General features: G+C 43.0%; 1 protein-coding gene across 2 annotated transcripts in view; it reads left to right on the forward strand.

The window, feature by feature from the left end:
• LOC119970416 (centrosomal protein of 120 kDa) overlaps positions 1-25,709 on the forward strand; it is a 121,553-nt gene that overhangs the window by 66,153 nt on the left and 29,691 nt on the right. For both annotated transcript variants that reach the window (XM_038805006.1, XM_038805007.1), the window contains 6 exons: positions 1,442-1,591; positions 3,738-3,920; positions 10,667-10,763; positions 16,431-16,592; positions 16,964-17,053; positions 21,732-21,824. In XM_038805006.1, coding sequence (XP_038660934.1) covers positions 1,442-1,591; positions 3,738-3,920; positions 10,667-10,763; positions 16,431-16,592; positions 16,964-17,053; positions 21,732-21,824 — 775 coding nt within the window. The remainder of the gene's footprint in view (positions 1-1,441; positions 1,592-3,737; positions 3,921-10,666; positions 10,764-16,430; positions 16,593-16,963; positions 17,054-21,731; positions 21,825-25,709) is intronic.

A 25,709-nucleotide genomic window follows, 5' to 3' on the forward strand; every position in this document is an offset into this window, starting at 1 on the left:
AAGTAGACCGGAGGCACTGGTATAGAATTCTGTGTCATCAGGATAGGTGAAACTGGAAAGAATCCTTAAAGGAAGCAAGGTGAAAGGAAAGATAGTCAAGGACGCTGTGAGAGTCAGAGGGCTTATGATGGATATTGGTTGATAGTTTATTTCTTGAAACAGGAGAGGGTGAGGATGGGAGGAAAATATTGGAGATAGAGTATGTGAAGATGAGGGAAAGTGAGGAATTGGAATGAAAGTTAATGAAATTTTACAGTCCAGGGCAAGAGCAGGAAGTGGTACCATTGTAGTCAGCTTTGTATCAGAAAGAAACTAAGGGAGTGGTGCATCGGAGTAGAACAGTGATGAAGAATATTCCACATATCCCACGGAATCAATACAGGTTGTCGCAGGAACACTTTAATTAATAGAGAGTTAATGAAGTCAAAGGAGAAGTGTTTCAATGAAAGCACAATTTCAGTGAGGTAGAGGAGGGGGTATGGAATGGGACCAGGTTTGGGCTTTGTTCAAGGAAGAGGCAGAGACCTTTTAGGCCATATTTGTGGAAATGTGGAGGGATTGGATATTTAGGACCAGGAAACTGGGAACTGTTAAATGATAGAGGACATTGGAAGAGTCACAGATGTAGGTGATATGAGATCGCACAAGGTTAGAAAATATATTTGAAATAGGAAGAACTGAGTTCTTGGGTGCATGAACGGGTTGGTAAGGAGGTAGAAATGGGCTGTGTTGAATTGATTGATGGATGGACCATGAGGATTGAGGATGGATAACATGGTAGGTTGATCTCCAGAGAAGGTGACCGTGACGATCTCTGGATGTGGGGGAGTTTTGCTCCAGGAGAAGGTGCTCAGCTTCCACTCGATAGGGGTCAGTTCCCTTGAGCTGAGTGATCTTGAGCATCTGTTCGTCTGCCATTTAATTCTCTGCTCACTCTCGCTCTCATCTCTTTGTCTTCTACTTTCAGTTAGGGACTTACTGTCCTTCCACACTTCACATTAAATTCAACAATTTCAGATCAAACATCTTCTCATTTTTATCCCCAATGGAACAATTCTACCTTTTGTTTTCTCTTTTGTTTTGTTACTTGTTCCGTTCTCCATCCCCTTTTCTCTTGCGGCATGAGCCCTTTTGTAATTTCATTTCTCCGCTCTCCATCCTGATCTTCCCTTTTGTTCTCCCCATTCCTCCGATTCTCTGCCTCTGTGCTTGCTTGAAACCTGTTACATTTCTAGCAGTTTCTGGTTTTGAGTAAAGGTCATGGAGCTGAAATATTAACCTGGCACCTGACATGTTGAATTCATCCAGCCTTTTTGATTTTATCCAAAACATGTACGAGTTCAATTGAGAAATTTCTAATGCAAGTCTGCTTATTTTCTAGTGAAGATACCATGGTATCCTAACTAAGTTGGGCATTTTTTTGCTTTAATTTGCTGATCAGGTACTCCTACCCATTTTTTGGTACTGCAGCCCCAATCATGACGAATCCTCCAGTGGAAGTGAAGAGAAACATGGAAGTGGTCTTTCCTCAATCATATTGTGCATTTGATTTTGCAGCACTACCTCATCAACTGCAAGATACCTTTTTCAGGTACCATTATTCAACACTATTTTTATTTGTTTTATTCTGCAAGCATAACGACAGCTACAAGTTATGCTCTCCTTAACAGTCTTGAAATAAATATTTGGAGTTTCCTGGTACACCTTTTATACTGGTTTAACAAAGAGTTCAGGTTAACAAAGCAGAAAAATGCAATGATCATCAATGATTGGATATGATTTTAGTCTTAAAAAATGTTATTTACATCAAATAATTTATTGAAATCCTGGAATGATACAGTGAGAAGGATGCTTTTATGCCATGCTGGCTTTTTAACAGTGTTATCCGATTAGCACAGCTCCCCAAAACATTCCCTGCAGTTCTGCAAATTTTTCCTCTTCAAATATTTATCCACTCCACTTTCAGTAAAATTATTAAATCTTCCCTTATTTTTAGACATTAAGATTAACTACATTATGTTTCTCCATCTTGCCTTTGATTATTTTGCCAGATATCTGAAGTCTGTCCTCAGGTGTTGACCTAATGTCACTGGAAACAGTTTCTCCTTATTTACTCCATCAAAACCTGTCATGATTTTGAACACCTCAATTAAGTTTCCACTTGACCTTCTGGGCTCTAAGTAAAACAACTCCTGTTTTTTTTAGTCTTCCCACTTAACTGTAGCCCCTCATCCTTAGTACTAGTCTCGTAAATCTATGTACTCTCGCTAAGGCTGAGACATTCTTCATAAATTGTGCTACTCTGAATTGGGCACAATACTCCAACTGGGCTGAAAAAGTGATCTATAAAAGTTGAGTATAACTTCCTTCCTTTTATTTTCAATACTTTAATAAGATCAAAAATCCTGTCTACCCTTTTCAGTCTTCTCAACTTGTCCTGTCGTCTTCTAAGATTTTTGAATGTACACCCCCAGGTCTCTGTTCTTTCACATTATTCAATTTAGTTTACAATGCCTCTCCTGATTCTTCCTACAAAAATGCATCATATCATGCCTCTCCAAGTTAAATTGCATCAGCCAGGTGACTGCCCATTTCAGCAGTCTTTGTCCTAATGATACCTGTTCCTATTCTCCTCATTGTTTATCATGTTTCCAAGTTTTGTGTTGTCCAACACATTAATATATCTCAAAGGTGGTATACACCATTATTTCTGTTCTTCAGATGTTCATTTTTTAAGAACATATAAATTTCCTTTCCTCTCCTAGAGGTAAGACCATGAGACGTAGGAGCATAAGTAGGCCATTTGGGCCATCAAATATGCAACGCCATTCAATAAGATTTTTTTAATGAATATTTTTATTGAATTTTTCATTTGTACATTATACAGGAAATGTGTGAAACAGTTATTATTTACAACATAGATGTTTTTCCTTTTTAGACACTCTCTCTTCCCCCCCTTACTATTCAGGCTCCATCTTCGGCCCTTTCTTCTGCCGTAAATGTTATAATCTATAGTTCATTTTGTTTTTGTTTCTATGACCTCTCGGAAGTTGCACTTGATCTTCTCCAGATGGAGAAATTCAGACAGGTCTGCCAGCCAGTCTGCAGCTGTGGGTGGTGCTGCTGATCGCCAGCTGAGCAGGATTCTCCAGCAGGCGATTAAAGAAGTAAAAGCAAGGGCATCGACCCTTTTTCCCCATATGAAGTTCTGGCTGGTCCGATACCTCGAAGACTGCCACTTTGGGCACAGCTCAACCCTCATTCAATGAGATCATGCCTGATCTGATACGGTAACCCTCAAGATAGTAACTCCTTATTGGGGTAGTTACATACTTGCCAATGATCTTCTCATGCTATGTTCAAGTAATTATCATGCATAAATACTGACAGTGATGCTGAGCTGTTAAACATTTCAGGCTCTGCCTGATGTACTTCTACTTTCCCATGCCTTCTGGCATCTTTTTTTGTTCCTGAGAGAATTAACTACGCAACAATCAGAAAAAGGAATCCTGGACATTATTTAACACAACTTCTGAGGCTATTTCTGCGAACACTACCCAAGATTGATGGATCTTGATCAAGGAGTGAACCTGGCATTTTATTTGCCAATGTAGCTTTTTTACGAATTTAATTTTTTTATTTGCCTTAAGACAAATTTCAGATTCTAACTTGGTTCTCTTCATTCTTCTTAGAAATGTGAAGATAAATGAAATGTAATGGTAAAATATTTCTTTTAGGTTACCGTTGTTGGTTGAAGTATGGCACAAAGATAAAATGACTAAAGACTTGCTTTTGGGAGTAGCAAGATTGAAATTGTCAAATGTTCTGACAGCAGAAAAATCTCGGTTTTTGGGTCCATCGGGAGATCAATGTTGGCGTCAGACCTACAGTGAGAGGATTCCAGTTGTAGCAGCGCAAGGGCAAGTATAATTATTAACATAGTGTTGAAAATGAGTAACTCAAGTCATTACGCATCATTCCCAAATCCAGTGTGCATGTAATATTGCATCTTAAGTTTTGAGTTAAATGTTATTTGCCTCATGTGATTGTTTTTCATGGATAACTAGTAATGTGGGTTTATTTTTAACTGCTAAGATTCTCCAGCTTAAGAATGGTTATTTTACGGGATATGTACAATGGCTTTTGTGCCATATCACTGAATGACACTGGGCCACTTCCTTGTTCTCCTGTTACCTACCAGAATATATTTTCCATAAAGTATATTATTTAAAGTGTTCAACTTAATTACACTTTTAAATCTTGGTGCATTATTATTTGTCTTCCAGTAAATGTTTTTGAATTGTTCATGCCTTGGAACAGCATCTAGTTTATACTCCCTTGCCTGGGCTTAATTTTGTTATATCTTGTACGATTACTTAATTGGCTTCCCAGGAGACATAATTTAATACATCATCAGATTTTAAGAAGTGCACAATGCACAAATGGTTTATGGACTTTTAACAAATGACCTACACAATCTTGGGTTAATTTCCAAAGTTGGACCTAAGTAGTACAATAAAGACTCCGTGTCACATGGAATAGTTAAGTCTAAAGAGCATTATAATTTTATATAAATGTTTTTATTCTCCATTTTCACATTTTCCTTCAAAATTTACACCCCACCCACAAACAGTAAACAGTAATAAATACAAAATCAATACCCGTAACAATAACAACAATCCCATCCTCCCACCACCCCAAACAACGGCCTACCTGTCAATATATGCATCCAATAAAACAAACCCTCCCACGGGTGGAAACAAAAAAACAAAGGAGAAAAAGAAAAAAGGAGTCCAGGACCGCCCAAGAGTCGTAAACCCCCCTCCTCCCCAACTCCTCCCGTCCACTGCCTCTTGTAAAACTCCTTCCCCCAACCTCGGTTCCTTCCCCCCCAACTTTCCACCCCGGCTAGACCACTCGGACCCTGTTCTGCCAGGCTCTTATGGCCGCAGCCCCTCCCCCCACCTCACTCCCGTTCACTTTCCGGCAATTGAAGAAATTCTGGTGACTTATCCTTATTCACTTGCTGAATGAATGTTTCAGCCTTTTTAATTTGATGGTTCCTTCTGGCATATATTTGCAAGCTCAGAAGTCTTTGGAGATCAAGGTATCAGTCACCTGCTTCACAAGCCTGAATGAAAGTATTTTTGGTAATGTTTTACATTTAACTGTCCTAAATTCTGCTGATGTAGGTTGATGAATTGAATTTGCCTCTGCTGACACACAAACCATAGAAGTTATTTCATTTCACTTGGTAAGCTTGTTTTCTGCATGTCTCATGCAGAAAAATATCAAGAAACTACTCCATGACAAATTGTAGCTTTTTGCCATATCAATGCTGCAGAATTGATTACACACAAACCATTACTGGAAAAGCATCATGCAAGAATCTCTGGCACTCACCGTGAGAAAATGGGCAGAATGGGTCCAGTAAAAAGGCGGAGAGCTGTATCCGGATGGCTTCCTGATGCAGTTCAGCTACTGGGGAAGTTTTCCAGTGACAGGCAGGACTTGTGGGCAGTTGATTTGCCTAAGTTAAGGCCCCAATTAGGTGCCATTCATTGGATCACCAAGCTGGCCCTGCTGCTGGAAGTGCAGTCTCTGAACTCACATTTGGTTCTGATGTTGGGGTCCCAAAGTTTTTTGTTTCTATTAGCATTGCACAAGGGGACAGTGTTTTCCAATGATGCAGCTACAGATATCCTTAATACTGGTTTGTAGCTTGCTGACTTTTCAGAATAAAAGACCAGATGTAATAGCAAAGGAAATGGAAAGTCACCTTTTTTTCCCCCACAGGTTAGTTTATTCTACACGAGGAGGAAGTAAACAGAAGACCAAAGAGAAAATGCTAGAAAATCTCAGCAGGTCTGGCAGCACCTGTAGGGACAGAAAAGAACCAACGTTTCAAGTCCAGATGACCCTTTGTCAAAGCTAAAAGACAGCGAAAGTGGGAAATATTTATACTGTGGAGAGAATGAAAGATGAGTCAAAGCCACAGAAACCAATGGAACAGAGTGCTAATAACCACAAAAACCAAGAGGAAAGAGTGCTAATGGCAGTCCCCAGGGAGAACAAAAGGTGTGATAGGCCAAACAGCAAATAAACTAACATCACAGGGTAAACTGTGACAGATGTAGATGTGGGGAGAGGGGAAAGGGGAAGCAAAGGGGAGAAAAGGTAAGGAAAGGGGGATAAGATAGGGGGGTTAAATATATATAAAGAAATACAAGAAAGAAAGAAATTATAAAAGACAGTTAGAATGAAATAGGATGAAAACAAAGGGGTCAAAGTGGGGGAGAGCTAATCATCTGAAGTTGTTGAATTCACTGTTGACACCGGAAGGTTGTAGGGTGCCTAACCGGAAGATGAGATGTTCCTCCAGTTTACGTTGAGCTTTACTGGAATGTTGCAGCAGGCCAGGATAGACATGCGGGCATGGGAGCAGGGTCTTGTGTTAAAATGGCAAACAACGGGAAGGTCAGGGTCCTGAATGTGCACAGACCGAAGGTGCTCAGCAAAGCGATCACCCAGTCTGCGTTTGGTCTCTCCGAAATAGAGGAGACCGATATTGAGCAAACAGAAGACTTGGGCCTTTTTAGTCTTGACTAGGGAGCAAAGAAATTGGCCAAAGTTCCCACTTCCTTAAGGAACTCTTGGACACCAGGCCAGGCCTGGATGACTTTTGTGGTCAATTAGCCTGCTATCATATTTATTTAACATGTGAAGCATAATTACTTGGCTGATGATGGGTGGCACGTTAGCACAGTTATTAGCACTGTTGCTTCCCAGCCCCAGGTGACCCGGGTTCGGTTCCCGGCTTGGGCCACTCTCTGTTCGGAGTCTGCACATTGTCCCCATGTCTGTGGGGGTTTCCTCCAGGTGCTCCGGTTTCCTCCCACAAGTCCCGAAAGACGTGCTTGTTAGGTGAATTGGACATTCTAAAATCTCCTTCAGTGTACCTGAACAGGTGCCGTAGTGTGGCAACTAGGTGATTTTCACAGTAACTTCATTGCAATGTTAATGTAAACCTGCTTGTGACACTAATAAAGATTATTATTATGAGATGGAAGGCTGCTATAATCAGTGAAATAATGTATCCCATTATAAGTTGTCTGCTGGGTAGAGCAAAATCTGGGGAATAGACTAAAGAGAGAGAAACTTCATGTTCCTGCTCACACATTATTTGGGCTTGCTGCGCAAAACTACCTTCAAAATGTTCTTGAGGGAGTCATTGATCAGGTAACCCTTACTACTTGACTGGATTGTTGCCATGGCAGCATGGTAGCATAGTGGTTAGCACAATTGCTCCGCAGCTCCAGGTTCCCAGGTTCGATTCCCAGCTTGGGTCACTGTCTGTGCGGAGTCTGCATGTTCTCCCCGTGTATGCATTGGTTTCCTCTGGGTGTCCAGTTTCCTCCCATAGTTCAAAGATGTGCAGGTTAGGTGGATTGCCCATGCCTTAGTGTCCAAAATTGCCCTCAGTGTTGGGTATGGTTACTGGGTTATGGGGATCGAGTGGAGATGTGGGCTTGGTTAGGGTGCTCTTTCCAAGAGCCGGTGCAGACTCGATGGGCCGAATGGCCTTCTTCTGCACTGTCAATTCTATGATTACTATGATTATGTCTGAGCCATAGTCTAATTCAAAATAAAACAAAGTTATTGTTTCAGGTCACGGTACTTTGTTTCTCTCACGACAGATGCTGCCAGACCTGAATATTTCCCACATTTATTTCAGATTTGAAGCATCCACTGCATTTTGTTTTTGAATCTAATTCCGTCCTGCTTCTTGTACGTGTCAGCATTGTCTGTAAAAATTTATTTAATCTGATTAATGAATTTGGACATATTTGCATTTCACTTGATTCTCTGCTTGCTGAGGCAGGGATTGCGAGAATGAAAAGATTTTTTGGAGGGCAAGTTGGACTATAGTATTTTACACCAGATGAAATTCTGCTTTGTCTTGCAATAAAAATGCTATGTCGACTTCTTTAACCTGTTCTGGACTTGATCATATTGAGCTATTTCCAAACATACAGATTAGGAGCAGGAGTAGGTTATTTGGCTTCTCAAACTAGCTCCACCATTTCACAAGATCATGGCTGATCTGATTGTGGCCTCAACTCTACTTTCCTGACTCCCCTAAACCCTTTGATTCCGATATCAATCAAAAATCTAAATTGGCCTTCAAAATATCCCTTACCCGGCCTCCATTGCTCTTTGGGGAAGTGAATTCCACAGACTAACAACCCTCTGAGAGAGTTTTTCTCCTCATTGTTATCTTAAATGGAACACCCCTGACTTTTTAAACTCTGTCCCCTAATTCTGGTCAGTCTCATAAAAGGAAACATCCTTTCAGCATCCACCCTGTCGAGCTCTCTCAGCATCTTGTATATTTCAATGAGAGAACCTCTCATTTTTCTCTACTCTGATGGATATAGACCCAATCTGTCCAACCTTTCCTCATAAGGCAACCTTTTCATCCCAGGAATCAATTGAGTGAACCTCCTTTGAACTGCTTCTAATGCAATTATGTTCTTTGTTAAGTAAGGTGACCAAAACTGTACATAGTACTACAGATGCAATCTCAGCAATGCCCGGTACAACTGATAGCAAAGCTTCCCTACTTTTATATCCCATCCACCTTGCATTTAATGACAATATTCCATTTGACTTTCTAATCACTTCCTGCATCTGCTTATTAGCATTTTGTGATTCATGTGCCAGGATATCCAGATCCCTCTACCGCAGAGTTCTGCATCTCTGTCCATTTAAATAATATGCAACATTTTTATTCTTCCTGCCAAACTGGACAAGTTCATGTTTTCCCACATTATACTTCATGTACCAATTTCTTTTGCACATCTGTTAACCTTTCCAAACCCTTTTGTAGAATCTGTATGTCCTCACACTTTCTTATGTGTCATCAACAAATTTAATAACCATACATTTGATCCCTTCATCTGAGTCATTTATATAAATTGTAAAAGGTTGAGGCCCCAGCACTGACTGATCCCTTTGGCACCCTACTAGTTGCAGCTTGCCAACCCAAAAAATGCCCCTACTATCTGCTTGCCATTTAGCTGACCAATTCTCTATCCACGACAGTATTTTACCCCGTGCTCCGCTTAAGCTCATACTTTACATAGCAACCTTTGCTGTGGTGCTTTATCATTTGATTCTGAAATGAGGTTGAAGATGGGAATGTTTGAATTAAAAAGTATCTGTTGTCTTGATGCAAACTTTGCGAATGGTATGTGTATTTTGGGAATGATAGAATTTACAGTTCAGAAGGAGGCCATCTCGCCCATCGGTCTGCTCTGGCCCTTGGAAAGAGCACCCAACTTAAGCCCACACTCTACCCTATCCCAGTAACCCCACCTAACCATTTGGATGCGAAGGGGCAATTTATCATGGCCAATCTACCTAAGCTGCACATCTTTGGGCTGTGGGAGGAAGCCCGAGCACCCGGAAGAAACCCACGCAGACATGGGGATGAAGCGCAAACTCCACACAGATAGCCACCCGATGCCGAAATTGAATCAGTGTCCCTGGTGCTGTGAGGCAGCATTGCTAATCCTGTGCCACTGTGCCGTCCAGAATGAACTTGAGATTCCACAAAATGGAATAAAAAAGATAACTGCTGGCTGAATTCTGAGACACATTTACTGCAGTTGATAGCAATGCATTTTCTCTTGTATGCTGCAGAAGCCATGCAAGCATGACTTTTGAACTCGACTGCAAATTTTTTGATGTACTAAAAGACTTGCAAAAGAATTTCTGCTTCTCTGCAAGGTCAAGATCTGAGTAAAGTGGAAAAGGTCTGGTTCGACAACATTATGAGAGATTTGTTTTTTTACAACTGGTGTGGCAAGATTTACCTATAATGCTATGCAATGTGGCATTCGTGTTCTCAATACCGTTGTCCTTTCTGAAGGACACTCACAGGTACAAAATATCTGAACAATGATATTTGCCTCATGTATAATTCAGTAACTAGATATTCATCCGTTGGGATCAAGATGGTTGTGTGTTGGGAAAATCTTTTTACATATTCATCATGTGTGAGAAATAAATAGAAAGATGCTTCTCCATGATTACTATTGAAAGAGAGTGTGAGAAAGGAATCAATAGGGAAATGATGGTTGAAATCTGAATACTGCTGACAAAGAGGAGTTTCATTGCGACAGGAGTGTTAATAATGCATTCCAATATTTTCACTGAATTAAAGGTTTAATTACATTATAAAGAGGGAGTTGATGTCATTTGTGTCAACTTTTGGAATAATAACTTTGAAACGATAGTGATAAAATTTGACATTGGCATGTCAGTACTTTGTCCCCCTTTTACAGTAATCTTTTTGTCATTAATTACCTTTTCCTTTTCCTCTCAAGTTCTCTGCCTGATGACAGGTCCTTTGCACTTTTTTGCTGCATGGAAAAGATTTTCTGCTTTCAGCCAGGGCAAGGAGGCAGGCCCCAAGTCTATCTCAACCAGAATGGGGATTGAATCCTGTGCTGTTGGCATTAATTTGTTTCACAGACTAGCTATCTAGCCAACTGAGCTAATTAGCTGACCTCACTAATTGCGGCATTTGTGAATTTGACACTTGTGTATTCTGAAAATTTATTTTTGTTGCCTATTTTAAATTCTTCCATTATTTTAACAGGCCAAACAACAAAATTGCTGAACTATACTACTCTATGACTCTGGAGGATTATAATTTTGTAAAAACTCAACATGTCACTGTATCTGATTCGTCTCAGGTAAGCACATGATATCCTTGCATAAATTCAAGCCTGGACTTTTTGGTGCTAATTGAGAAATGAATATTGGGTTGTAAGTTTTGATCTGCATTTTCTTAAATATTTCGGCATGAATGTGATCACCTTCGCACATGAAAAATGCTTGATTGAAGTCTTAACTAAAATACAACTTTGACATTGTTAATGTCTGAAGACTACACAAAACAAATTGAATGTGGTTGCAGTCTTTGTGTGTACCTTGCATCAAAAATATCCAAGAAATTTGCAGGAGGTACAATGCCTGTCCTCTCAGTACCTGATCTCTAAACACTGCTGTAAATTGCTAAGCTCACAAAAAGAGGGATAGGCCATTTGAAAGGAGCTGAATGAGAGAAAGATATTAAAGGAATCAACCTAGCTGACCTAAGTAGCACACTAAAGATGACTGACTAAAATATGGCAACTATGCTCATCAAAGAACTCTTAATTTGCTGTGAGCTGGAATCTAAATCTCAGCATTTGAAGACGTGCTTTTCTGTAACAGCCAGTTCCACCTGAATTATTGGGCAGTTTCACAAATTACAAAATGGGACTAATGTTTATTTTAATTTTTTAAAAAATAAGGTCAACTCTCGTGTCTCACATTTTCATCAGAGAAGGAAAGAACAAATATTTCCTTAGTGCTTTATCATGTCCTTGAGCTGTCCCAAATCATAGCTTTTCAACTTGCAAGTGACTGTCACATCGTTTATCACTTTTAATTATCAGCAAAAATTCTTACACCATACTTACATACTTATTCTGCTGCTGTAAAATACATGGCAAACTTTATTAACAGCAGGTTGTTGTGTTTCTATCTTTGATACAGGTAGCACGGTGGTAAGCACTGTTGCTTCACAGTGCTAGGATCCCGGGTTCGATTCCCGGCTTGGGTCACTGTCTGTGCGGAATCTGCACGTTCTCCCCGTGTCTGCGTGGGTTTCCTCCGGGTGTTCTGGTTTCCTCCCGCATGTCCCAAAAGATGCGCTTGTTAGGTGAATTGGACATTCTGAGTTCTCCCTCCGTGTACCTGAACAGGCGCTATAGTGAGGCAACTAGGGGATTTTCACAGTAACTTCATTGCAGTGTTAATATAAGCCTACTTGTGACACTGATAAAAATTATTATCGGTATTTTCTGCAAAACACGTTGAAAAGAGGAGGAAGGGAAAGTTTTGGGAGATCGGGTGAGCTAGCCTCTCACTATCAAATTTAAAAATGAATCAAAAATAATTTTAACTCAAGGGGGTGGATTACAAAGAGAAATAAGTTATGCCTCAATTATATATCACCTTGGTCAGGCTATATCTAGAGTAGTCTCTTCATTTTTTGGCACAACAACTCATGATGCATATTTTGACTGCAGAGGGTGTAGCACAAATTTTGCAGAGTTTTAGAGCGTTAAACCATGGGAACAAGCTGCGTAGGCTTTGCTTCCATTCCCTTGAGTTTCAAAGATTTTTTTAAATTGCCTAAAATGAAAATTATTCAGTCCCAAAGCAGAAATATGACACTGTCAAGTGTCTCCGGTACAATGCATAACTTGAATATATAATAAATTAAACATTTATTAAATGTATCAATAGAAAAATGTTGAATTAAAATAGACAGAGTGCAGGTGCAGAAGGACCGGTGTGTACATGTGCATAAGCCAATGAGGGTGGCAGGACAGGTTTCGAGAGCAATTAATAAAGCATACATTATGCTGGGCTTTTATCAACATGAACCTTGGATATAAATCCAAGGAAGTGATGTTAAACCTCTGTAAAACACTGGTTTGACCTCAACTAGAGTAATTTATCCAGTTCTGGGCACCACACTTTAGGAAGGATTTAAATGCGTCGGGTGGAGTGCAGAAAAGATGCACGAGTGCTTCCAGGGGTGAGACACTTTGGTTAGGTTGAGAAATTGGAAATGTCATGTGAGATACCTTTAAGAAATGGATGTTTATCAAATAGCTGTAGTAGATGTACTTTTAAGAAATGGGTGTTTATCAAATAGTTGCAATGATGTTAGGGGGAGCTGAGCTGTGACTCTGCTTTTACTTTCACTTTGTGCAAAAAAGCTGGTGTGTGTCTGTGTGTTTTAGTTTCATTTTCAGAGTTGGAGAAGCTGCAGTCATAGCAAGAAGGTGCATTGATCTGTCTCTGCAATCTAAAGACTGTGGGCGCGATTCTCTGCTCCCCACGCCGGGTGGGAGAATCGCAGGAGGGCCGGGTGACTCATGACACGCCGCCCTGGCCCCCCCCCCCCGCTCGTCAAATTGCTGCTCGCCTTTTCTTACGGCAACCGCCGATTCTCCGGTCCGGATGGGCCGATCGGCCTGCTGTTCCCGACTGGTTCACGACGGCGGCAACCACACCTGGTCTCTGCCGTCATGAACAAGGGCGCCAGATGCTCGTTTGTGGCTTGTGGGGGGCGGAGAGGGGAGTGAGCACCACGGCCGTGCTCGGGAGGGGACTGGCCCGCGATCGGTGCCCACCGATCGTCGGGCCGGCGTCTCAAATGGACGCACTCTTTCCCCTCCGCCGCCCCGCAAGATCAAGCCGCCACGTCTTGCGGGGCAGCAGAGGGGAAGACGGCAACCGCACATGCGCGGGTTGCAGCCGTCGTGACGTCAGTCGCGCATGTGCGGGTTGGAGCCAGCCAACCTGCGCATGCGCGGCTGATGTCACTTAGGCGCCGCCGTCGCGTCATTCTCGGCAGGCCACCTTGACGCAAGCGTCAAGGCCCAGCAGCCGAGAATAACGGAGCGCTGCTCCTAGCCCCCTGGGTGGGGGTGAATAAGGTGCGAGGAGCGGCCTCCGAGGCCGTCGTGAAACTCGTCCGAGTTCATGACGGCCTTCCCGATTCATCACGGGAGCGGAGTATTCCACCCTGTCTCCAGATCATTTGAGGATTTCAAAGTAATGCCTGTTTCTATAGAGAATCTAAACCTGCTGTCTTTCTGTAAAAAGGGTCTTTTGGTCTTATGGATGTTGTTAGGAAAGTTATGAAGGGTTACTTACAAAATATTGTATCTGTGGGGATTATTGGTGTTGATAGTTAAGATGTTTACTGTGGGTTTATAAAGTGTTAACTGGATTCATAAATAAACACTGTTTTGTTTTAAGAGTACTTTAGATCGCTTGCATCACACCTGTAAAGTAGGCCCTTGTGCTCCCCATAACCATAATCTATTAAAAGTGGTGGGTCAGGTGAATTCCATGATACACTTTAGTGTCTCTAAACCCTGGCCCAGAACAGAAAGATAAATTGGATTGGGCTGTTATTCTTGGAGATGGTTGAAAGGAGATTTGATAGAGCTATTCAAAATCATGCTGGTTCTGGACAGAGTAAATGGAGCGAAACATCCTATTGGTGGAAGGATCAAAAACCAGTAGACACAGATTTTTAAAAATTAATTTAAAGTACGCAGTTCTTTTTTTTCAATTAAGGGGCAATTTAGCGTGGCCAATCCACGTACCCTGCACATCTTTGGGTCGTGGGGGTGAAACCCAAGCAGACACGGGGAGAATGTGCAAACTCCACACGGACAGTGACCCAAGGCTCGGATTCAAACCCTGGTCCTCAGCGCTGCAGTTCCAGTGCTAACCACTGCACCACGTGCCGCCCTGAGTAGACACAGATTTAAGGTAATTGGCAAAAGAAGCAATGGCACCATGAAAAAAAACGTTTCAGGCAGCAAGTGGTTAGGATGTGGAATGTGGCTGCCTGAGTGTGTGGTGGCAGCAGGTTTAATCGAGGCATTCAGAAAAGAATTAGACTGTTAAATGAAAAGGACGAATATGCAGGGTTACCGGGAGAAGGCGAGGGGTGGAATGAGGTGAATTGCTCCTTCAGAGTGCAAGCTGATTCATTGGAACTAATGACAACTTCCTGTGCTTGTAACTATTCCCTGATTCTTTTGCTCTAACTCTTTTCTTTTGCTGTTTTTAACCATAATATAGCCAGTAAAGGTATTTTTAAAATAAACTTTAGCTTAAGGTTGGATAAGAATGGAGAAAATGTTTTTGGCTATTGATTCTTGTCATTAAAAAATGGTTTTGTGGCAGCACAGTGGCGCTATGGTTAGCACTGCAGTCTCACGGTGCTGAGGTCCAGGTTCGATCACAGCTCTGGGTCACTGACCACGTGGAGTTTGCACATACTCCCCGTGTTTCCATGGGTTTTGCCCCTACAACCCAAAAGATGTGCAAGGTAGGTGAACTGGACACGCTAAATTGCCCCATAATTGAAAAAATGAATTGGGTACTCTTAAAATTTATAAAAAGATTTTTAAAAATGGTTTCTAATATAACATTCAGAATAATTTATAATTTAATTATATTTGACGTAATGATGATCAGAAACATGAAACCCACTCCTGGAATCAAAGTGAGTATCTATAACCATGGTGCAGCTATATCACTTGAACAGGTTTCTTTGGAGCATGATTTTAAAAAATAAATTAAGAGTACCCAATTCTTTTTTTTTTCCCGATTAAGGGGCAATTTTTTCTTTTCAAAATTTAGAGTACCCAATTCATTTTTTCCAATTATGGGGCGATTTAGTGTGGCCAATCCACATCTTTTGGATTGTGGGAGCGAAACCCACGTAAACACATGGAGAATGTGCAAACTCCACATGGACAGTGACCCAGAGCCGGGATCAAACCTGGGACTATAAAAACACAGATCTTACTTGAATTTTTTTTTTTAACTGATTGATTGATTGTTTGATTTGATTTATTGTCACATGTACCGAAGTACAGTGAAAAGTATTTTTCTGTGGCCGAGGAACATACACAGTGCAGGCATAGTAGACACAAGAATTATCAACAGGGAACATTGACAAATGGTACATCGGCGAAACAGTGATTGGTTACTGTGCGAACAAGGGGCAACACAAAGCAAACACATGAGCAAGAGCAGCAAAGGGCGTCATGAATAGTGTTCTTACAGGGAACAGATCAGTCCGAGGGGGGGTCGTTGAGTCTTGAAGCTGTTCCTGTGTCTGGATGTGTGGGTCTTCGGACTTCTGTGTCTTCTGCCTGATGGAATGGTCTGGAAGAAGGCAATGCCTGGGTGGGAGGGTCTCTGATAAAGCTGTCTGCCTTCCTGAGGCAGCAAGAGGTGTATACAGAATCAATGTGGGGGTGGCAAATTTGTGTGATGCGTTGGGCTGAGTTCACCACAGTCTGCAGTTTCTTGCGATCTTGCACCGAGCAGTTGCCATACCAAGCTGTGATGCAGCCGGATAGGATGCTCTCTACCGCACATCTGTAGAAATTTGTGAGAGTTGATGCAGACATGCCAAATTTCTTTAGATTCCGTAGGCAGTAGAGACATTGTTGGACTTTCTTGACTGTTGCATCAACTTGAGTGGACCAGGACAGACTGTTGGTGATGTGACCCCCAGGAACGCAAAGCTATCAACCATCTCCACTTCGTTAAATGGATCCAACTTCAAAAGATTTGAATCTGCAAATGAAGTGTTTAAAAAGCTACATGCAACTCTGGAGCTGCAGATTGCAGACCCTTGCCCTATCTGAATGGTCAAACAGGTTTAAAGGACTGTCTGACCTACTCCTGCGCTATTGTTCACCAGTATTTGCTGAAAGTACAAATTTGTAATTCATAAATGGTAAATATTTACTTTTACTTTTTAGAATTCAAATAATGTTTACCAGCAACAGCCTGACCTTTCAGCTAAGCCTGTTCAGGCTTCAGGGCCAGGCCCTGATACGGAGCCTCGTGAGACAATGGAATACAAAGCTGCATTGGAGCTGGAAATGTGGAAAGAAGTGCAAGAAGATTTGTTTCAGAACCAGGTAAATCCTATTTTTTTTCAACAACAAAAACAAATGCTAATTAATAGAGTAACTTGCTACCAAATAACATCTATTAGTAAATAGTGATAAAATGGAAAAGCATATTTGGACCATTAGCGTAATCAGAGCCTACCAAATTGAAAGTAACTCCAATACTAGAGCTTTGCATATTTTTAGTTGCAACTTAAATGTTATGTAACACAAGGAGAGTTAAATATTTCTCCATTTTTGTTTTATTTTCTTGCTTTCTGAGCAGGCTCCAAGACAGATCTCTTGGATTAATTGATTGAATAAATTTTGTCCACGTGGATGCATTTTTCATAATGGTTTTTGTGTGAATGGCCAATACGTTATTTGTTTCTTGCCAATAGTTGAAGCAAAAAGAGCTGGCTCACATGCAGGCCCTTGCCGAAGAGTGGAAGAAGCGAGACAGAGAGAGGGAAGCACTTGTGAAGAAAAAGGTGAGGGGATAGGAGAGAGAAGTTGCATAATGCCAAGTAGCGAAGTGTTTTCAAGAACTTGAGGCTAGTTCCTGGGTCAATAATTGCTTTCCCTGAAGTAATTTAAATAATTTAAATAGCATAGTGTATTTTTCCCCTCCGTGCGACACACAATTCAAATATGCTACATTTTGCACAGTGATTTGATTGCTTGCTCAGTGGTGGATGGCTATTACAAGGCTTTCTTGGGATTGGGGGTTTGAGGAAACTAGATTACTAGTTAAAATGACTGGTGTCGCAGGTCATATAACCGATCAAATAGAGACAAAATCTAAGGCAGCTTTGCTTCAACTACCCAAATCTCAATATTAAATAGCTTTAAGTTGTTTAGCAGGTTACCACCATGGAGCCAGAGGGATAAATAATGGACACCACTGAGTTGAATTAAAATAAAATGTATTATTCCAAATACGTTGCTGCTCAATTCAAAGTGTTGAGTTTTCTTTAAAAGACAGACATTATTATGTCTTTCGTTAGTCAGATTCTTACAAATAGCAGCCAGAGTTTCTTCGGCATTTGAAGCATTATAACCTTTTTTACCTTCCTTCCCTTCTCACTCTCTCAATAGTTACAAACCATAGTACAGCTCTCCAAATCCCCTGACCATTCCTTTTTTTCCCTTTTTTTTAAAACAAGTTTAGAATACCCAATTATTGTTTTCCAATTAAGGGGCAATTTAGCGTGTTCAATCCACCTACCCTGCACATCTTTGGGTTGTGGGGGCGAACACGCAAACATGGGGAGAATGAGCAAACTCCACATGGACAGGGACCCAGAGCCGGGATCGAACCTGGGACCTCGGCGCTGTGAGGCTGCAGGGCTAACCCACTACGCCACCGTGCTGCCCTTCCCCTGACCATTCCTGACCACAACATTTCCATTCCCAAACTCTTACATGATCTGATTTAAAAAGATGTGAACTAAGATCTACCTGTTTGCATTATACCATGACGCTATTTGAAAAAGAGGAGAGAATTCTGTTAGTGTCCTGAGAAATCTTCCTGCATTGACCACTAGCTTCAGTGAGCAGTTGAAGCTCAGTGTTGTACATGAATGCTAGTTTGCACTTGTTGCTTCATTAACCCACATCGACACGTTAGCACAGGCCTCAATCTCGCTGATACCTAAGAAAGACAAAGACCCAACGGAATGTGGGTCATACAGACCCATATCTCTGCTGAATGCAGACGCCAAAATACTGGCCAAAATCCTAGCCAAGAGGCTAGAAGACTGTGTACCTGAGGTGGTCACAGAGGACCAGACGGGCTTTGTCAAAGGTAGACAGCTTACCGCGAACATCAGGCGCCTGCTGAACGTGATAATGACCCCCTCCGGGGAGAGAACACAAGAGGTGATCGTCTCCCTGGACGCAGAAAAGGCCTTCGACAGAGTCGAGTGGAAATACCTCATAGAGGTACTGGAGCGGTTCGGGCTTGGAACAGGGTTCACCGCTTGGGTAAAGCTCCTGTACAACGCACCCATGGCGAGTGTACAGACCAACAATACCAACTCCCAATACTTCCAGCTGCACAGGGGCACCAGACAAGGATGCCCACTGTCCCCGCTGCTGTTCGCACTAGCAATTGAACCGCTAGCAATCGCGCTCAGGGCAGCAAAAAATTGGAGGGGGATCCGAAGGGGAGGTAGAGAGCACAGAGTCTCACTCTATGCGGATGATCTGCTCCTCTATATCTCGGACCCACAAAGCAGCATGGACGGAATCATCGCGCTCCTGAAAGAGTTTGGAGCCTTCTCGGGCTACAAACTCAACATGAGCAAAAGTGAGATCTTCCCAGTACACCCGCAAGGGGGGGGGGGGGGCAGCACTAAAGGGGCTGCCGTTCAATCAAGCCCGACATAAATTCCGCTACCTGGGGATCCAAATAGCCCATGACTGGAAAGGGATCCACAAATGGAACCTCACCAGCCTGACGGAGGAAGTTAAAAAGGACCTGCAAAGATGGAACACACTCCCGCTCTCCCTCGCGGGGAGAGTTCAGACGATCAAAATGAACGTACTGCCCAGGTTCCTCTTCCTGTTTAGATCCATTCCGATCTACATCCCCAAGGCCTTTTTCAAAGCGCTGGACAAACTCATCATGGCGTTCGTATGGGGGGGTAAAAATGCTAGGATCCCAAAGAAGGTCTTACAAAAAACAAAAACCAGGGGAGGGCTAGCCCTCCCGAATCTACAATTCTACCACTGGGCAGCAACAGCCGAGCGAGTAAGGGGATGGATCCAGGAGCCAGAGGCTGAGTGGGTGCGTGCGGAGGAGGCCTCCTGCATGGGAACCTCCCTCCGGGCCCTCGCCACGGCAGCACTCCCATCCCCACCCAAAAAACACTCCAGCAGCCCAGTGGTGACAGCCACCCTCCAATCCTGGAACCAACTGCGGCAGCAACTTGGCCTGACCAAAATGTCGAACAGGGCTCCCATCTGCAACAACCATAGGTTCACACCAGCACTGACTGACGCCACCTTCAAAAGGTGGAGGCAGGACGGGGGGACACTGACAGTCAGGGACCTATACACGGACGACAGGATCGCAACACTGGACGAACTGACAGAGAAGTTTCAGCTAGCTGGGGGGAACGAGCTACGGTACCTGCAGCTCAAAAACTTCCTACGAAAGGAGACAAGGACGTACCCACAACCGCCACGACAGACACTACTGGAAGACCTACTGGACGCAAGTATCCTAGAGAAAGGGAACTGTAGTGACATGTATGACCGACTGGTAGATAGGGACGACACCGTACTGGACGCAACAAGAAGGAAATGGGAGGACGACCTGGGGATGGAGATAGGGTGGGGACTCTGGAGCGAAGCACTGCATAGGGTCAACTCCACCTCCACGTGCGCAAGGCTCAGCCTGACGCAACTAAAAGTGGTACATAGAGCCCACTTAACAAGAACCCGTATGAGTAGGTTCTTCCCGGAGGTGGAAGACAGATGTGAACGGTGCCAAAGAGGCCCGGCCAACCACGCCCACATGTTCTGGTCTTGCCCCAGACTCGTGGAGTACTGGACAGCCTTCTTCGAGGTTATGTCCAAAGTGGTGGGAGTGAGGGTGGAGCCATGCCCGATAGTGGCGGTCTTCGGGGTTTCAGAACAGCCAGATCTATTCCTGGGGAGGAGGGCGGACGCCCTTGCCTTTGCCTCCCTGATCGCCCGCCGTAGAATCCTGTTTGGCTGGCGGTCAGCAGCACCGCCCAGAGCTGCGGACTGGCTGTCCGACCTCTCGGAATCTCTCCAAATGGAGAAAATCAAATTTGCCATCCGAGGGTCGGACGACGGCTTCCACAGAACGTGGGAGCCATTCATGCAACTGTTCCGGGACCTATTTGTGGCCAATGTACAAGAGGAAGAATAGTCGGGGGAAGGTAGCGGGAGGGGCTACAGGTTCGGTACGGGGGTTCGATGGCTAGCTAAGGCCCAAAACCAAACTAAATAAACATGTTGGGGGGGGGGGGGGGGGGGGGGGGGGCGGGCGCAGTTACTACTACGAAGATGCTTACCTGTAAATATGTATGTTAATTTTTGCGTGTTTGTTTGTTGTTTTTTTTTTTTTTTTTTTTTTTTTTGTTCTTTTTCTCTCCTAACAATTTGTAATTTGTTCAATATAAAATATGAAAACTGAATAAAAACATTTATAAAAAAAAAAAATTAACCCACATCGATATGAGGTAAGGTTTTGCATCTCAGTGTACTGATGCCAATGTTGGAGTGACCAGGTGCTTCAGAACTATTTCAAATAATCCAATTTTTCTCCACGATCAAGCTTAGCCGTACTTCAATTGCCAAAGAAACTCTGGCTGCTATTTGTAAGAATCTCACTAACGAAAGACATAGTAGTGCCTGTCATTTAAAGAAAACTCAACGCTTTGAATTGAGCAGCAACGTATTTGGAATAATACATTTTATTTTAATTCAACTCAGTGGTGTCCATTATTTATCCCTCTGGCTCCATGGTGGTAATCTGCTGAACAACTTAAAGCTATTTAATATTGAGATTTGGGTAGTTGAAGCAAAGCTGCCTTAGATTTTGTCTCTATTTGATCGGTTATATGACCTGCGATACAGTTATGTTAACTAGTAATCTGGGCTTGTGGTAGCAAAATAGAAACAAAAACTGCAAATGTGAAATTAGAAGCAAAATACTTCAGAATGCACTGAAGGCTGGGCAACATTTTTAAAGACATACATACAACATTTAAGTTTATGCTGGTGACCTGAAGATAGATCATTATTAATTATAGGAATAGATGTGGAGCTTCAGGTGTAGCCAAAGCTTAGCTTTCGCCAGTAAATTCTAAATCTGTTGAAGATCTTTTCAGGTTGCACTTAAGCTTTGATTATTTTTGAATAAGTCTGGCTTCCCTTTATAAAATATTTAGAAGGTACAGTGGATCTTTTAAAAATATTTTTGACACCTGAAATTCCTGTCCAACATTCCAGGAGGATGATATTAATACATAAATGGTAATTTAAAATGCCTTGTAACCTGTTTCCCACCTTTTTCACAGATATATCCCACAGATATAACTTAGAATATTTCAGTGGTGTAACTTGTAAATTACCTATATCGTACTGGAAAGGAACTTTGTATTTTTACATTTTTCTTGTCATTGATGACAGGTTCTTGAATATGCTGTGCTCGAGGAACGACTACAAAAAACATTGGCAGATTTGGAAAAAAGAGAGCAACAGCTTGCTAATGGTGAAGTTGAGGTAATTGTGTTTAAATTTCTTTTTCTAATATCCAAGTTGCAAAATAATTTAACCTTGTTTTTCATTGGAACCTTTACGGATGCTTAATGAATGTTGGATGACCTTTTTACTTTAGACGCAGTGTAACATCATAACTACATTTGATGCTTTAAAAGTATTCAAAAGGAAACTTTTGTTCTTGATAAGTGGGCACTGCTGTCAACGTAGCAGTTGTCCTGTAGATGGTGTTAGTGGGCTTTTTTGAATCATTCTAGAACATAGAACAAAGAATTTACAGTACTGAAGGAGGCCATTCAGCCCATCGAGTCTGCACTGGCCCTTGGAAAGAGCACCCCACTTAAGCCCCACACCTCCACCCTATCCCGTAACCCAGTAACCCCACCTAACCTTTTTGGACACTAAGGGAAATTTAGAATGGCCAATCCACCTAACATGCATATCTTTGGACTGTGGGAGGAAACCGGAGCACCCGGAGGAAACACACTCAGACACGGGGAGAAGGTGAAGACTCCGCACAGACAATGACCCAAGCCGGGAATTGAACCTGGGACCCTGGCGCTGTAAAAGAACCATGCTAACCATTGTGCTACCTTGCTGCTTTCCCGACACCCTCCCTGCTAGGGAGAGCAGGAGTGCATCCCATCTCTATAGGCCTTTTTAACTTCCTCCGCCAGACTGGTCAGATTCCACTTGTGGATCCGTGTCCATCTGTGGGCTAACTGGACAATGACCTGTGAATGTTTTTGGTGCAGTTGACTTCCGCATATATATAGGCCAAGTGGGGTACGGGGAACCACCCTCCTCTTCAAATTTTGCTCAGAATATTTTGCATCCCCTTGAATAGGCAAGCAAAATTGCAATTTAATATCTCCTATAGTTAAAAGCAAATCCTAATGGTAAATGAAGTTTTGAGGCCTGACAAGTTAGTTGTGTACAGGAGTGCATTGTACAAAATTTGTTAAAGTTTATTTTTATTCGCCCATTACATGAAACAAACAAAATAGAGAATTGACCTTTCACATCACTGAACATAGTGATTCAAATGATGATTGGGAATGCGCAATAGGCCAGAATTGAAAGAGCGCGGATATCTTGGAAGATTATGGGGTTGGAGAAGATTATGGAGATAGGGAAGGGCAAAGCTGAGGAAGGATTTGACAATAAGGATGAAAATTTAAACATTAAGGAGTGGCGTGACCTGTAGCCAATGTAGGTCAGCAAGCATGGGGCGATAGGAGAATCGGACTTGCTGTAAGACATGGGCAGCAGAGCAGAATGTTGGAGACCAGCCAGCAGTGCATTGGAATAGTAGAGTCTGGAGGTCACAAATGTACAGATTTCAACAGCAGATGAGCAGAGACGGGGGTAAGTCGAGCAATGATACGCAGGTTGAAAATAGCACCGGTAGAGACGATATGAATGAGGTTGGAGGCTCATTTCAGGATCAGATGTGACACTAGAGCTGTGAACAGATTGGCTTGGCTGTCAGACCTTCACCTTAGCAAGAACCAGTCTGGGATTTACTATTGAATCTGTGTCCAAGAGTTATTGATGCTAAAATTTGTTTTGGTGAACTGTCCTGTAAAAACCATTTCCGTTTACTGCAATTTTCTAAATATACTATGCACTTCAGTGAAGAGTCAAATTTGCCTTATCACCATTTATAATGTGCACCCAGACAACTGCAAAATGCACCTTCATTAACAAATGTAGTGAGCAAACCCAACTAAGCTAATTAGCTCTATTTTAAATTTTCATCCTTGTTGTCAAATGCTTGCATGGTTTCCCTATCCCTAAGCGCCTTCAGCTCAGCAACCCTCTAGCTTCTCTGTTCTCCTCCAATTCTGGTCTCTTGCATACCCCAATTTTATTACATCACCATTGACAGCCCTGCATTCAGTTATACAGTGCCTGACATCTGGAATTCCTTCCCTGAACCTCCTTTTCCAAAATTATTTTATGGGATCCGAGTGTCTGGCAAATCCAGCATTTGTTGCCCATCCCTAATTTCCCTTGCTGAGCCATTAAGAGTCAACCACATTGCTGTGTTTTTTATAACAATCATAGCCATGATTAAACCTTTAATTCCAGATTTTTATTGCGGGATCTGAACAGGAAGAGGAACCTAGGCAGCACTTTCATTTTCATCATCTGTGCTCTCCCTGCCAGGTAGAGAGGGAATGAGCCCTGCCTGCATGTCCTTTTCGACTTCCTCCACCAGACTTGTCAAGTTCCATTTGTGGATCTGGATCCAGTTGTGGGCTATTTGGATTCCCAGGTAGCAGGATTTAGTCTGGGCCCGCTTGAATGGCAGTCCACCCCCGGCTCTACGATATTGAGGCTTGGGCAGTGTTGTTGACAGGATACCCCTTACTAACGAGTCTGTGAACATCTCCCAGGAGTGCGTGGCAGTGCTGGCGCAAATGTTTTGTAGGTCTGCCAGGAAATCATCCGGCCCCGGCACCTACCCTGTCCGCATGGAGTTGATTGTCCCCATGACATCCCTCCGTTCTAATGATGCTTCCAAGTTCCGTCTCTTCCCCCATGACTGGCATGTCCAATCCATCAAGGAACTGCTTCATCTTTGAGTCCCCCTCTATTGGCTCGGAGATGTATAGCTTTTGGTAGAAGATTGCAAAGGCTTTGTTAATCTGTTCTTGGGCTGCGGCGAGCTTGCCGCACCTGTCTTTGACCTGAACTATTTCCCTCGTGGCTGCCTGCTTCCTCAGCTGGTGAGCCAGCAGGCAGCTGGCTTTGTCTCCATGCTTATAAAAGGTCCCTGTGTTCGGCGGAGTTGGTACACTGCTTCCCTGGTGGAGAGCAGGTCAAAGTCCGTTTGTAGTTTTTTCCATTCCGTCCGTAGTTCCACGGTTGGAGAAATGGAGTACTGCCGGTCCACCGGTAGTGTGGAGCCGACCAGCTATTGCTTGGCTGCCCTCTGCTTCCAACTTTGCATGCCTTGAATGCCATACTTTGCCCCTTCATCACTGCCTTCAACATCTACCAGAATGTGGAGGGTGAGACCCCCCCTGTTCTGGTTCTTGGTAACGTACCCATCTATGGTCTATGCTATCCGATTACATACTGCCTTCTTGGCAAGGAGGGCTGTGTCCAGCCCCCATGGGGGGCCTGACTCCAATCTCACATCCATGTTGTGTGGAACATGGTCGGAGATTTTGATTGTGGAATATTCCACTCCTACACCTGGAAGCACTGATTTTACAAAGAAGCTGATCCTGGAGTAGACCCTGTGAACCTGGGAGAAGTGGAATTCCTTCTCTCTTGGGTGTGTGAACCTACAGGGGTCCACTGCCCCCATCTGCTCCATTACGTTCTTCAGCTCCCCCCCCAATGATGAGTCGGTGTGTGTCTATGTCGGGGATTTCTGCCATGGTTTCTTCATCATCAATTCCACGTCATCCCAGCAGGAAGAGTACACGTTTACAAGCACCACTGGTGCCCCTTCCAGAACACCACTAACCATGATATACCGTCCCCTGGGTCTGTAACCGTCTTTGTCGCCGTGAAGGCTGTCCTCTTGTTTAGTAATATGTTACTCCCTATGGGGCTAGTTTAGCACAGGGCTAAATCACTGGCTTTGAAAGCAGACCAAGGCAGGCCAGCAGCATGGTTCAATTCCCGCACCAGCCTCCCCGAACAGGCGCTGGAATGTGGCGACTAGGGGCTTTTCACAGTAACTTCATTTGAACCCTACTTGTGACAATAAGCAATTTTCATTTCATTTTCATTTCCCTTGTCCTCGTTCCGTAACACGATTGGCACATCTGACCCACCCAGCTCCCTCTTACCTGCAGCCGGTCCTTCTCCCTGAGGTGTGTCTCCTTCTCCCTTATTTGGGTGTCATTCAAGATTTCTGTGGTTACC

Source organism: Scyliorhinus canicula, chromosome 8, assembly GCF_902713615.1.
Source record: "Scyliorhinus canicula chromosome 8, sScyCan1.1, whole genome shotgun sequence".
Classification (NCBI taxonomy): Eukaryota; Metazoa; Chordata; class Chondrichthyes; order Carcharhiniformes; family Scyliorhinidae; genus Scyliorhinus; species Scyliorhinus canicula.